Source organism: Montipora capricornis, chromosome 8 (assembly GCF_036669925.1).
Source record: "Montipora capricornis isolate CH-2021 chromosome 8, ASM3666992v2, whole genome shotgun sequence".
NCBI classification, from domain to species: domain Eukaryota; kingdom Metazoa; phylum Cnidaria; class Anthozoa; order Scleractinia; family Acroporidae; genus Montipora; species Montipora capricornis.
This window is the reverse complement of record NC_090890.1, coordinates 12,007,151-12,022,150: the sequence shown is the minus strand read 5'-3', so window position 1 is coordinate 12,022,150 and position 15,000 is coordinate 12,007,151. Positions and strand designations below refer to the sequence as shown.

General features: G+C 36.7%; 1 protein-coding gene across 1 annotated transcript in view; it reads left to right on the top strand.

The window, feature by feature from the left end:
• Positions 1-15,000, top strand: part of LOC138014488 (cytohesin-1-like) — a 26,589-nt gene that overhangs the window by 3,374 nt on the left and 8,215 nt on the right. Inside the window, exons 2-9 of the mRNA XM_068861566.1 lie at positions 846-919; positions 6,391-6,455; positions 7,472-7,541; positions 10,792-10,910; positions 11,963-12,043; positions 13,167-13,279; positions 13,555-13,628; positions 14,251-14,325. Of these exons, the coding sequence (XP_068717667.1) occupies positions 846-919; positions 6,391-6,455; positions 7,472-7,541; positions 10,792-10,910; positions 11,963-12,043; positions 13,167-13,279; positions 13,555-13,628; positions 14,251-14,325 (671 nt within the window). The remainder of the gene's footprint in view (positions 1-845; positions 920-6,390; positions 6,456-7,471; positions 7,542-10,791; positions 10,911-11,962; positions 12,044-13,166; positions 13,280-13,554; positions 13,629-14,250; positions 14,326-15,000) is intronic.

Genomic DNA, 15,000 nt, shown 5'->3' with positions numbered 1-15,000 from the left:
TTGGTTGGCATGAACAAGAGTCCAACATGTATTTGTAGTGTCACATTAGAGTGGACTGCTCTACTAATGGGTGCTTTTTCCAAATCCAGATTGTGTCCTCTTACGAGAGAGTGGACTGTAGTAATAGTTTTCTAGGGGGCATTGTACCTTTGTTAAGTCTATTACTTAGTTTATATATCTCTATTTTTGTGTGGTAAAAATAAACCATTTTTGTGGTTGTAAAAAAAAAGAATAATAATAATAATAATAATAATGATGATGATAGTAATATAAAATCTTGAGCATTCATGAATGTTTGTTTGAGTACTGTTGTAATTAAAGGTTATGTAAAAGGTCTCAGCTAATTTGCCATTTACCCAGCTGGTCTTTACACTGTATATAAGTTTACTGTACATTGATGAAACATTTAAGCGTAGATAATTAAATTTTTTTGGGCACTATCATGTATCCAAGACAGACATTTTTGCACTCACTCTAGTGTTACAAAATGATAAAGTCTGCAAGGGTGTTTGTTTTAAAAAAAGCTCTTGATTCTGTTAAAGGAGCTTCATTTTCTATTTTAGGCTTGGGGCATTCAATTTAGAAATTGATAATGTACAACTGTAAAGGCAGTGTTAGAGAAAGAAACTTGATACTGAAAGTTTTTACTATGCTACTAAGGCATTGAAGTCATCCAAAGACTTCTGTTCTATTTGTAGACAATAATTATCACCTGAACCCTGAATTAAGATCATTGTCCTTTTACAGTAGTTTCCACACTTTGACTAATCATTATGGCATTCAAGTTTAATTTAATTGTTCCGTTCTTTTATGTGTAAAACAATAATAATCATTTTTTAATTCAGGTTTGACCCCAAAAGAAGAGGCACTTCTGATAGGAATCAGGAAAAGGAAGTCTGAATTGCTAATGGAAATTCAGGTAATCAGATAATTATTATTGAAGTAACATACTAGCACAACTGGTGGTGTTCCACATACTGTATGCAGTGCCATGATTAGAAATGAAAGTTCTCAAACAGACATTGGTTTTTAGAAAACTCAGATGGCAAAAAACTTAGACCAGTTATTTGAGTTGAAGGTTTTTGTCCAAGTTTTCAAGAGTCATAACTTGTGACCACAGCCACCTCTCATTACGCCTGGTCACTAGGGGTGTTTTGTGTGAAACCCCCCTAGTGGTCAGGAGTGATGAGAGGCGACTGTGTTCACAGGCTGCAAGAGTCCCAGAAGGCCTGAAGTTAAAACCACCCTCATTCTCAAGTTTTTGCCACACCCAAAGATACTGGTGGACATAATGTTCCTCCAATCAAGTTTCATAGCCTTGATTGTATCCCCTTTTAATAGGTTGAATTCTCAAAGGGAACAACATCTCACATGGACACTGAGGATTAAAATTCTCCATTCAACAACTTAACAAATAGATTCCATGCTGCGGTGCATCTGTTATACATGTAGATCACAGATGACATTAAAATGCTGTAAGAACAAAGAAGTGGCTCACTGATGTTCTTACCACATTTTGACCTTAGCCTATGTAGCTGGCCTGCCCCAGTCTTTTCACGACTTTGCAGCTCGAGATCTCTTGTGTTCCGCAACAACAGAATCGCCAGTTATGCAGGGTATTTGACATCTTCTGTGATCTGTTACTGAACAGATGCATGGCAACATGGAATCTATTATTTTGTTATTTTTATATAATAAAGAATTTAAAGCTTTTGATGGTGACATCAGCTACATGTATGCATTTGTCCTTTAATAGATTGTAGATGAAAACCAATCAAAATGTATGCATTATTGAGCTTATTATATAAAATTGAATGCATGATTGAAATTGCAATACAGCTTGCAATACAGTTGTCTCATTGAAAAATAATGCACCTTGTGACCAAAGTAAGATGAGACAAACTAACTCCCGAGTTAGGATTTCAAGTTGGATTTTCAAGTTAGGATTTCGAGTTGGATTCTTGAGTTAGGATTTCGAGTTGGATTTTCGAGTTAGGATTTCGAGTCAGTTTTTTCGAGATGCTTACTACTAATCCAGCTGCAACGAATCGCCTTGGCTTTGGTATGTTAACTGTACGCGTGGGAACAGCCATAGTTCATTGGCTATGTTTTGATTACATTTGTTGACTTTAATACATGTATATAGTTCCAGTGGCCACAAATAGTTCAGTCTGTATCCAGCGAAGTTCGAAATTGAATAGATGAAAGAGTACTCTGAAGCCAAGACCTATAAGAGTAAGCCAGAACTAAGGAAAGAGCAATGTAAATGCTGACTTATTTTTATTCATCAGCGGAAATAATAATTATTGCCAGTCGCACGGAGTTTGTCCGGGAGTTTGTTAAAATAAACCATAGATAAACAGAAACGCGAGAGCAAAGGTTACAGATGTTAGCTGATATTTGTGCTTCCAGGTCAGAATACCCGGAGTACTAAATGTAACACAAGTGTTCTTTTTAAAAATTAACCTTTATGCTTAAACATTACCAGTAAAAGTGAAAATGAGACATTTTAATAACATGAATTTGCTAGTTTACCGAAGCTGGAGCCGTCACGCAACATGACATCAAAGGTCATGAATATCAAATTGCATTAAAGCAAGGAAATCAAAATCCACAGAACAATATTGGACTTACATGTAGTCAGTATGTTATATGTCTGTAAAACTTCAGCCGTTCATGATAATGATTTCAGCAATAGACAACTATTATCACAGGCGGAGAATGCACTCCTAATCTTTAATTACTACTAGTTTACTGCTGGTTACTCTGGATCTGGGATCAGAATTGTCAATTCTGATGGTATTAGAAAATCAGGTACGTTGGGACAGAGATAATTTACACCTAGTTACATTGACTCACAAAAAATGGCTCAAAATATTCCACCCAGCCCTGGATATATCACGTACTTCTGAAAAGAAAATTCGAACCAGGTAACATTTCGGGGATCACGTATAGGTTTTGTCTGGTGTATAATTCTCTTGAAATCAAACATTATTTCACGAAAGATTTTAATGGTTAAAACCTTGGCCGATTCAACACGCAAATGAACAGACAGTCGAAAGGTAATGAATAATTCATAACTAAAAGCACTCAGTGAAGTGTCAGCTATTGTTTCCAGTCAAAAATACAATTACGAATGCAATACTTGGATAGATTAAACAAGATTGCCCTTACCGATCTGCAATCCTCGTTCTCCTCCATCGTGAAAAGACCTCAAGACGATGTGCAACACCACTGAAAATTTATTGGAAACCCCACCAAAAGAAAAACCGCCAAAAAGTCCTGCCAAAAAATCTTAACTCGAAAATCCAGCTAGAAATCCAACTCGAAATCCTAGACAAAAGTTGCATGATTATTATTCTCTTTAAAGTAAATTCTGAAAGTTCCAAATGGACAAGCAAATTAAAGATCAAATGTCTGGTTCATTGTACATGTATGTGATGGCATTATGACAATTTTGAAGATTTTGAAAATATACGGGATACTAATTTTATTAAATTTTGACTGGTCTCTGATGGATGATTTTTGGTGTTATTTTTACTTTGTACATGTACAGATCTCCTAGCCATAGTTATTAACAAACTCGTCTCCCCTGCAGCTGTTTTTGGTGTCTTCATGCAATGCTCCTCCCCACAAACAGCTGCTCACATTCAAAAAATATTTCTTTCAATTTGTAGTCCTTGTGCCATTGACACCTCAGATATTGTTTCTTACAATACAGTATCTGCCAATCAGATCAAAAGATATGGAAGGAAAACAAAGTTTTCTTGTGCTTTCTTAAGTGATTCAATGGAGGAAATACCAAAAAAAGTTTTTCAAAGAGGTCGCTACCTTATTTTCCCTCAATTTTCCCTCGATTTGTAGTTCTGTCTGGACGTGAATGTAAGCTACTTATCTATTTAGTGACTAGTGATTTGTCAGTTTGTAAACTTAAGCTTGCTACAGACAACTTATCAAATTCAATCAGTTCACTGATGAGCTGAAATATGATTTGAGAGGGATCTCCATGTACTGTACAAAGACTGTGAACGCTTAAAAATTAAGACGAGACGAGAGTGGAGAAACTCCGTCTTCAAGGTGCGGGAGAGCATGGAAATGTTTACAATTCCTGGTCAATACCTTCTAATGCTGTGGCCCATTCTACTGTGATTAACCGACAGGAGCTTTAATTTTCTATTACAAGATGGTCTGTTTCTGTTTGTTTTGTTCAAAATCATCCATACCTGATGCTAGTCATTCCAAATGTCTTACAAACATAGCATACTTCTTCAAAGTTTGTCACTATTAAATTAAAGCAGTGACTCCAGGAAAAAAGAACCAACATGATCAAGGTTAGATTACTTTGGCAGAGGTCGTCATGAAATGTGCAACCCAAATGGTGATTGGTTGGAGTGGCTGAAAGGAATGTTTTCTGAATGTAAGCAGCTGTATTTGGGGGAGACCATTGAGTGACGACACTAAAACAGGTGCGAGGGAAACTAGTCTAAGAGACAAATGTACAACTCTGTATGTGCACGGAGGGGTGGATGCTGTGTTGTATCCTTTTGTAAAATGACATCTGGACAGCGCTCCAAGCTGCGACCATTTTGGTCGCCATGGCGAGTGGAAAAAATATTTGGCGACTAAAATTTTGACGAAAGTCGCCAATTGGCGACCGACAGATTTTAAAAGAAACTTACTTGGAAAATTAATCGATCTTTGGTCGAATTATCAAAAGCAAAAGCGACGGTATCACCTGTCTTTCTCTTTCTCGCCGTTCCGCTACTCGATACGAATGCGTAAACCTAAATTGAGCGAAAACTGGGAACAAGCCAAACTATACTTCCTATACCCTGCTGAGGAGCGGAACTGACTTCCATCCCGACAGAGACAGTTCTCTGTGGAGACGCATCAGTGAACACAGACGATTTGCCGCCCCGGTCGACCTGTTGGCGGCAAAATCCAATCCAAGATTGAACGCTGCAGGATTTTCAATGTGTTTATAATAAAAATAACTCTAGTTGAGAGCATTTCTGTCTTATTTTGTGTATATCATATAAGTTTTGGGGCACGGTCTTGTGGGAAAAAAGTGAGGATGTTTAAGTTTCCCAAAGGAAAAAAAATTTCAGTGCTGACTCCAAGTGCAGTTGTCACGCATCAATGATTGCGAGAATGTTGTTTTTAGCCTCTTGAATGAGAGAGATAAAACGAGGCAATCTAAAAGGGGTTTTTCCTTCAACAGTGATCGCTAAAAAAAATGGTAAAAGTGAGCTGGTTTTTTCTTTAATTTTCGCGAAATATGGGATACAAATGGGATAAACCGAGAAAGTTGGTTTCTTTTATCAGCGTTGCTGGTCATCGCCGATCTCAGTCACTCATAGCGATGAAAACTGTCACACATAAACAAAACTAGGTAAATCCACACAGGGTTACTGTAGTTTATTGTGGTTGATTATAAAGAGAAAATAATGTTACTATAAAGCGGATTGAAGTGTCTTCTAATCGAGTTTGAACTCAACAATTTAATCTGAATAAGGTTGTTACGATGCGTACAGATATTTAATTTTTAAAGCAAGGACGGGTCACATTCTTTTGCGCGCGAAAACTATCCAATCAGAAGCTTCATAAGGGTTGTCTGCATCCATGAAAGAATGTGAAAAAAATGAAAGTGGGCTCAGTCTTACTTTTCTGTCATGATGAAAGACTTGAACGACCTTTTGGTCAGTGAAGACTCATCATCAACTGAAAGAGTACTCGACCTGCAAGAAGAGCATGAGCAAATTCTCCGTGCAGAATTGGAAAGCGTCCCGAAAGTAAATTTATCGAGGTTTTCGGAAGATACTCTGGGGACTGCTTTACTTCCTGAAGAACAACGTGGCCTACGAGCTGTAAAGGTTTCCGGCGATGGGAATTGCCTGTACAATTCGGCATCAGTTTTAATTAAGGGAGATGAGACACCAAGTGGAACCTTACGAGTATTAACTGCGTGTGAACTTTATTTTAAAGCAGAATTCTATGCAAATCATGCAAAGATCTCTCAGGCAAGTGGAGTTTCACCATATTCTGAGTCTCTTCCTTCTCTTTGTCTTGCCCGTTACTACAATATTTTAATCGGCAAGCGAGTAAATGTAACAATTTGGCAAGGAAAGTGTTTCAAACGTGTCGCTCGGCGTAGTAGACGTTCATGTAACATACGCCAAGTGCCCGCCCTGGGCATAACGAATTTTTTTTTGGGCGACCAAAATTTTTTTATGGCGACCATTTTACAATTGAAGGTCGCCAAAAGGCGACTTTTTGAAAAAGTGAGCTTGGAGTGCTGCTGGAGTGTAATATTCCACTGTAAGTGGTTAATGAAACATAACCATTGTGCAAATTTTAACTAGTAGTTATTACTTGCATATATTATTACAGCGCATCAAGGCTGAAATAGCTGAAGTTGCAGCAGAAATGGACAGCATAGATGGACGGGATAATGGGTAAGCTGATAAAAGTTTTCCTTTTTGGGGGTCTATAGAAACAACTGATGTATTGTGAATTTTGGGGTTGTTTTAAGTTGTTGTCTAATTTCAATAGGCTGGCAATAAAGCAACAGTTAGTTTTATCCTGACAAAAAGTCAGGAGAATTTAGAGAGGACGTTTATCTCACACAATCAAACTGTACCTTGATAATTTTTTTACACTGCAGTTCAGATATTTTAAAATAAGTGAAGGATCGATGGGTAAAGGGTAAAGTAATTTTACAAAACAATCATTATAATATAGTGTTTGTATTACGGTGTTTATTAATATTATTACTATAGATCATTATTAGGATAGGAAATACAGTCATGTTTTTGTAAATTTCATCATCGTCATGGTTGGCTTCGGCTGGTCTTGAGTTGTACACTTCTCCCGTCTTTCATTCCACTGCTCTCTTATGCATACTTATGCTGTCAGCTCTAATGTTAGTGTGTCAGTGGAGTCTATGGGAGGGCAGTATAAAATCTCCGTGTGTGCATCCCAACATTTGTTTTATCAATCCCCTTTCAAAGTTCTAGGTGTCTTTAGACACGTCTTGTGACGTTGATGTTCCAGTGATGATGATGATGATGATGATGATGATGATGATAATGATAATGATAATAATCATCAATGATCAAATCCCGTCTGGGGCTCGGATTTTTCCGAGTTCCTTGTGGGTTATTGTAATACCTTTCATTTAATATGTGTTAACCATTCTCTCACAATAATAATAATAATAATAATAATAATAATAATAATAACAATAGCTGCTCACTGAATTTAACTCCTTAGACAGGTAACCAGTGGAAAGCAGGACTCAGACTTCATATTTTTGTTTTATTTCATTTTGAGAATATTTGATACTGTACTTGTATCTTGTTATTTTTTTAGTAAATTTGAACAAATTTCAATTTTTCTAATGACAGAGCTACTGGAGACACTGACATGTCTTGTTCTTTAAACTTGACCCTATTGTTGTTTGTACGTGTAGTTCTAAAGATGATCCAAGAGCCAAGCAGTTGTCTACAGGAAAAAAGAAGTTCAACATTGACCCTGATAAGGTGACTTAACTACTCTGTTGTGCACTAATTAATTTTATCTAAAAAGGATTTTAATTAAGGAACTTTATAGTGTACGCTATACAAGAAAGACAGTAAGTGTGCAATTTGGAATAAATAAGCACAAGTAAATTGCCCAAGCCCGTACATGTATCTTGCAATCAAGGAAAAATTGTGCCATCCAGGGCTCGCTTTTGACTTCAAAACAAAAGATTTGATTGGCTAATTCAAATTTCTATTGTTTCTTAACCAATCAAAATACATTGTAATTGCACTGTGTTACAACTTTGCATGGATCTTACACGTTTTTGCACTGCTTTTTTAGCCAATCAGAATTGAGTAATTTTTTCGTGTATATTATTAACACTAATAACACAATCCTCCCTTAGTTTTACTTACGAGAGAGTTGCCAAGAATGTAATGGGGTATTGTCGTCTCTTTTTCCCAGTCTTTGATTCAGTAAAAATTTAAAACTGGCATTACTGTATGTCATGTAAGCTCTGGCATCTGTTCACGTTCATTTATATATTAATGTTCATTTTGACAATGATCTTAAGGACGGTGCCTACTAATTAAAGATATTTTTGCCCCGGTGTTTGATTATGCAGGAAATGTAGATCTTAACAAGTGTTATTAAAATTCAAAAAGAAAATTGGGGGTAACCACGCATTTTTCAAAGGTAATTCATGAATAATATTTGCAAAAAGCTTTAAAATACAAAGCAATGTATGGCATTCTTTCTCAAATTGAAGCTTAAGTATCACTCAAAAATGCATGGTTACCCCCAATTTTCTTTTTGGATACCAAGAGTACTTATTAAGATCTACTTTCTCCGGATAGTTTTAAACCGCCCAAAAATATTCCTGTATTAGTAAGCATCGGCGATAGGAAATCCGAGTATCTGGAGATGCGCAGAACGTATGCGCAATAACAATAGTAGGCACCGTCCTTAATTTGTCTTGCACTCTTGACATGAATGGATATCTTTGTCACGGCACAATGTGCAATGTTAGGTTCATTAGCTTTCTCTTAGTGGTTCGTCAGCTAGTTTAATTTGTAAGGAAATTCTGTTGCATGATATCCAATGATCAATGGAGTACTGTGGGCAGAATCACTTGTAGGTCTCACATTGAGCCAGTCTACATCTCGGTTAAATCAAAAGAATGTATCAGTTCCTTGGAAGAAAAAAGTGTAGAGGGACTTGAAGAGAGGTTTGGTGTCAGCATTAGGTGGTCTGTAGAAGACAATAATACCAGTAGTGATCTTACTATTATTAAGGGAGATTACACCTACAAAAATCAGTTTAAAGTCATAATACATGCCTTCTCTAATAGTACCCCCAACAGCTTTTTAACCTTTCAAGCGACTAAGACACATGCATGCAATCATTGTCTTAAAGTGCTACTGTGATCAAATTTTTATCTTTGATTTGTTAGGGTTGATTTGTTAGGTTTATTCCATAGTATTCCTGGAAAGATTAAAAATGCGTTTTACCCTTTGGAAATATCTGCATTGGTTCCAGAGATATTTAAGTTTGAAAAATGTGTAAAATATGCAAGTGAGAGGACTAATGACATCATTCACTCAACTCAATATAACATGAAGTATATAAATAGAGCTATCTCGGTCAGATGCAGCAGAGACCATTGAAACTTGGTAGGCTAATAGTTTTACAGGCAACACACCTACAGCTATAAAGAAATTGGTTCCCATGGCAACTCACTCTTTTCCTTTCCCCTCCAACTTGATTTCAATATTATGGAGGATCCTAAGCTAAAAAACCATTTAACAAGGCCACAAACTCAACCTAACATATTTATGTGCTTGCAGAATCGTGCAGATGAGGCACCATTGGCAAATATCATAATAGAACGCCAAAGGTGGCCAGCAAAGGCTTTAATATTAGGGAGGTCTGAAACCCAGTATGTTGCCATGGTAACAAAACTGGTATACTCACATTGTGGAGCATGTGTACTAGAATCTTACTGCAAAGAATCAAGCATTTCTGACACAAATTGGCTGAGGTATTGTTTTTCCTCATATTTGAAAAGAATTTGTTTGAGTTTATGATGTCATCTTTTGGCTAATTTGCATATTTTATTGCCTTGAATATCTCTGGAACAAAAAGAGATATTTAAAAATAGTAAACAGCATTCTTCTTTTATGTACTTTTGGCCAATAAAGGTAAAATATAAAATTATGAGACCTAAACATTTTCGATCAATTTGATCATCATCAGAGTAAAATAATCTGCATAATTATGCTCAGTGTTCTTCTAGTTCAGGAAAAGCCAGTTATGTGATACCTATGGGAACAAGGTGAGGTCCAGTGATTGCACTTTGTTTTTTTAGTTCTGTACAGAAGTGTACCATGTAGAACGCTTCTTTTATTCTCCTTTTAAACCATGAATAAGCAGTGGTTAAAACTTCCCACGTGAACTTGTGGTTAGGGTGTTTTCTAATGTGCTTGACTGGCTCTGACTGTTTATTAACATCTGAATGGAGGTTCAACTTTTTCATCATGTGGCAAACACGGAAGATGGAGTCAATCTTCAAGCTGAAAGACAAAAACACATACCCGTCACACATCACTTACAAAGGTAAGTATATTTGTGGACAAACAAACATTGGCGAAATAGCACGCAACGTTGAGGTTTGGGTGAATGAACATTCAGATGTTAATAAAGAGTCGGAGCCAGCCAAGCACATTAGAAAACCCCCTAACCACAAGTTCACGTGAGAAGTTTTAACCACTGCCCATTTATGGTTAAAAAGGAGAATAAAAGAAGCATTCTACATCGAATGCTTCCGCCCAGAACTAAACAAACAAGTGCAATCACTGGACCTCACCTTGTTCCCCATGGGAACAGGTATCACATAACTGGCTTTGCCTTAACGATAAGAACACTGAGCGTATGCAGATGATTCTACTCTGATGATGATCAAATTGATCAAAAACGGTTAGGTCTCATAATTTTAACAGCTTTTACCTTAAAGTTTTATACTTTAGCATTCTTCTTCTCCTACAAACTACATGTTTATGTCTTAAAGTGGCTTAGATAGGAGAGAATAATAATAAAATAACAGTGATGTGAATTTCGTCATAGTAGCACTTTTAATTAGTCTACATGATAATTAAGCACAGGTAATAATATTGTAACAATTATACCAAACTATAATTCAAGTACTAATTTCAAATGGCCATAATCTAATTTATTGTCTTATGCTCTTCACTTTTTGAATAAAATTTTCAGGGATTGGAATACTTAATATCTAATAACTTGCTGAATAACACTCCAGAGGATATAGCAGAATTTCTGTTTTCAGAAGAAGGACTGAATAAAACAATGATAGGAAACTACCTGGGTGAAAAGTAAGTACATTTTATTTATAAAATGAAACAATGTGCATTTTCACTCAAAGTTGTGTCTTCTAATAAGTGAAAACTGATTAATAAAGAAATGCATTGAATTTCACAGTCACCATCATCATATCTTTCTTTATCCTCAGATTTTAGAGTAGCTTGGTGTAGCAAAATAGGGAACTTTATATTAGAGGACGAGGACAACTACAAGTAAGAGTTTTCCATTCTGAGCATGCGCACTTCGAAAAATGTTGGCCTCCAAACCTTAAGCACATGCTCAGTACGGAATCTCGTACTCGTAGTCGTCTTCGTCCTCCAATCAAAAGGTCCCTATTATCTCCAAGCATTTACCCTCCCAACCATGATACACCACAGAGGACAGACCACAACACTGGGAACACCATGCCCTACTCTTTGTGAATAATTTGTGTTGGTTCTTTTACGTCCCAAAGGGTTTTGAACATCGAAGGGTTGTGAGATGGGAACTACGGTTTATCTTCCTTATCCGAGAAGACTAGAGAGTCTAACCATTTGCAGATTTCATTTCAAAGGCAGCACTTTCTCTTCAGTTAAATTTAAAGACCCGGAGTGGAAAGGTCCAGCCGGAGTCAAACTCAGGGCCTCCTGCATGGCAGCCCAGTGCTCTGAACCAACTGAGCCACCGGTGTGCCGATAACACTTATTTCTAAAGCAATGAAAAGAAATTTCAGGCTTGTTGATGTTGACCGTTGAGTGTGTCTGGAATGAAAAATGCCTGATGTCTTTCTCAGGGCAATGAAATCCATTTAAAGGCAGGTTCCTTGTGTTAAAGAATTTATTTATTGAGCAAGTTGGCCCACTAAAATAAGACTTGCAAACAGCTAGATATAAACAATTTTTATTGTGCCTGCCATGATCAAATAATTATGTTTTACAAAATGTGTACTATCAATTAAAAAAGACCAAACCAAACCAACCTGTTTACAAAAAAAGGTAGCTTTCAGAATTTTGGCTCTTTTTATTTAGTGTAATTGCATTCCTGTCAACAGATTAATACTACATTTCTGAATTCCAATTTACAGTTCAGAATTCAACCTAGATGTTTTCCGAACTTTTGTTGAGCTTCATGATTTCCAGGGAAGGTTATTGGTAGATGGCCTAAGGTAAGTTTCTTGTGAGGCAACCTACCGGTATTCAGAGAACAATCCTGTCTAAAGCTATTAAAAGAGATTTCAAGATGTTAAAATGCTACTATGAGCAAAATAATTATCAGACTAACTATTTCTTCTTTTAGTTTCTTTGGGTTTCAAAACCATGTTAACTCAGTCACTCCTCAGGGGCCCAAGGACCCCCTCCCCCTCAGTTGATGAGTAAAATCGTCTGGCATTAGACAGAGTAACATCTGTTAAGTCTCACTCCCAGGAATCAACAGGGCCCGGTTGTTCGAAAGCCAATTAACTTAATCCAGGATGAGCGTAAACTTTTGTTTCATGTTTTCAACTTTTTGGTTAAAGTTTCTTTTGCTTATTTTTGTTTTTCAAGATCGGCATCTACTAATGTAAATTTTATCCGAATATATCAGCGTCAAACAGCATTTGGGAGTAGAGAAATAAACTTCTTGGTTAATTTTTAATCTGGGATTAGCGTTAATCGGCTTTTGAACAACCGGGCCCAGGTTAACTAAACACTTTAGTGACCCAAGTTTTAAGTCTTGATTTCAAAAAGACATCTGTTTATTGACTGGAATTTTCCTATTTATTGGTCTGCCATTACTAACTTTAAAAATCTTGAGAGAGCTGGATCGAGGAGAAAACGATGTCAAAGACTCATTAGCTTAAGAATGCAATGAGTGTGTATGCAGCTGAATTAATATGCAGCACATGAGTTTCAGGCTTTCAAATTTTCAAACTCTTGTTTTGCTTATATAATAAGAAGCTGCATTTACAGGCTGAAATTAAAGCTAGTGAGTAATGATATTGACGTCACTTTTTCCTTGATCCAACCCTTTGAGGTCCAATCAGTCAGTTTTGAACATGAGTAATGGGGGACCATGAAATCCAAACTTACTCTTAAAGTAAACAACCTTTTGATAAAAATGAAAGCTTAAAATTTTGCAGGTCAGGTGTTAAGCAAACATACTTTAAAAATCAGAAGGAAAAAAGGAGGTCTTCTTTCAGGTTTCCATACTAATTTCACACACCATCCTTGCACATTAATTTTATGAAAGCAACTTAAAGTTCCATGATGTAAAGTATTGATGTCTTGATTCCCATTGGTCTTGTGCAGGGAATTCTTGTGGAGTTTTCGTCTTCCTGGTGAGGCTCAGAAGATAGATAGAATGATGGAGGGATTTGCTAAGAGATATTGTGAACAGAATCCAGGAGTATTTACATCTCCTGGTAAGTCCACTGGTTACTACATGAACATGAAAATAGCCCATTTCCAAGTTGCTGCATGCCTCAGTTTCAAAGCGAGTCCTGATGCACAACCATTCAAATGGAAATGAGTTGCCCATTCTTATGCAAATCAAACTCATTTTCCTTTCAATAGTTGAACACCACTTGAGACTCACTTCAAAACTGAGGCATGCAGCAACTGGGAAATGGCCTTTTGGGTTTACCTGTAGATCTGCACAGATGCATGTTCTAAAATACTCGTCCTGTTTCACCTGCAGATACTTGCTATGTTTTGAGTTTCTCACTTATCTTGCTGAACACCAGTCTCCATAATCCCAGTGTAAAAGATAAGGTTAGTGTCAGATGATGCGATAAAATTAATTTAACAGCTGAGATCAAGATGGGTGTGTGTTCGTGGGAACCAAGTGCCTCCAATGTGACTGCCAGTCCCTGGATGTCAGTGACATTGTTGACGTTTGACAACGAGAACACTTTTCAGATTAACCATCCAACAGCATGAAACATGGCAAAAGCTGACTACTCTATGCAATTTTCTAGTAGCCAGTCAAATAAATATTATTGATGCTATCCACTTATAATGTACCTTCATACCAGATCTCTTTGTTCACAATAAAATTATACTTACAGCTCTACCCAGGAGTTAAAATTTAACCTGTGATGCTGAATTTTGTTGTTTGACCTGCCAATGCCACTTTTCTGTGACTGAACGGAATGAATGAATCAATGAACGTTAATTTTCCACACAAAACGACAATCACAGCTTTACAATAAGTGGCTAGGAGAACTCATGAAACCACCAGGTTTATAAGAGGGACCCCCTCATATACTAATATTTCATGATTCTATGCTAAAAAATTTATGCAGGAATAGACATGCCACTCTGAAATCTAGAAATTTGCTAAACACCCAGGTCATTATTTAATCATCTATTGTATCTGCCTTGTTCTTTGCAGCCCACTCCAGAGAGGTTTATTCAAATGAATAGAGGAATAAACTGTGGAGAAGATTTAGGAAGCGAATTTCTCTTGGTGAGACGAGAACATTGCATATGTACTGCAAATTAAACTGTTCAACTGTTGTCCCAATGTGTCCTCTCCTTTAATGACACATTGCACCTCACCGTGTCACTTAGCATTACAACTTATTAAGAAGCCACATATCCTGATAAATATTTAGTTCTGATAATTTCTAAATACTGTATGTATATATATATATATATATATTTTTTTTTTTTTTAAATAGAATTAAATGACTAAATGAAAATACACAAGATTCCCTGCGACTCTGAGTTTTGTGCGTATGCACTCATCAGGCAGATTTAATGAAGAACAGCCTTATTAGCTAGCTATATATACATATTTACGATGAGTAGAACAATGGGGTCCTGATTACAATGGGTGAGAAGGGCGGAACTGGGGGTGTGGTGTAAGACTGGCTGAGCTAAAACAAGCGCAATACAATAGCTATTGTGTAGGATAAGCCTTAATTGTTCTTGAGATAAAACTTGTTTTCATGTCGGCATTTGGATACAAGCTTGGATCGTTTGTTCAGTAGATTGTTGTTGCTGTGTTTAATTATATGAAGTTTTTCTGCTAAGCATAAATCACATCTTTTGCTTGAATTGTGGTAGGGGCAGGCTCTTGCAATGATAGACCATTTAGTTGTAAAGCTGGTGTTGCTGTCTTTGAGTTGCCAGATGTATT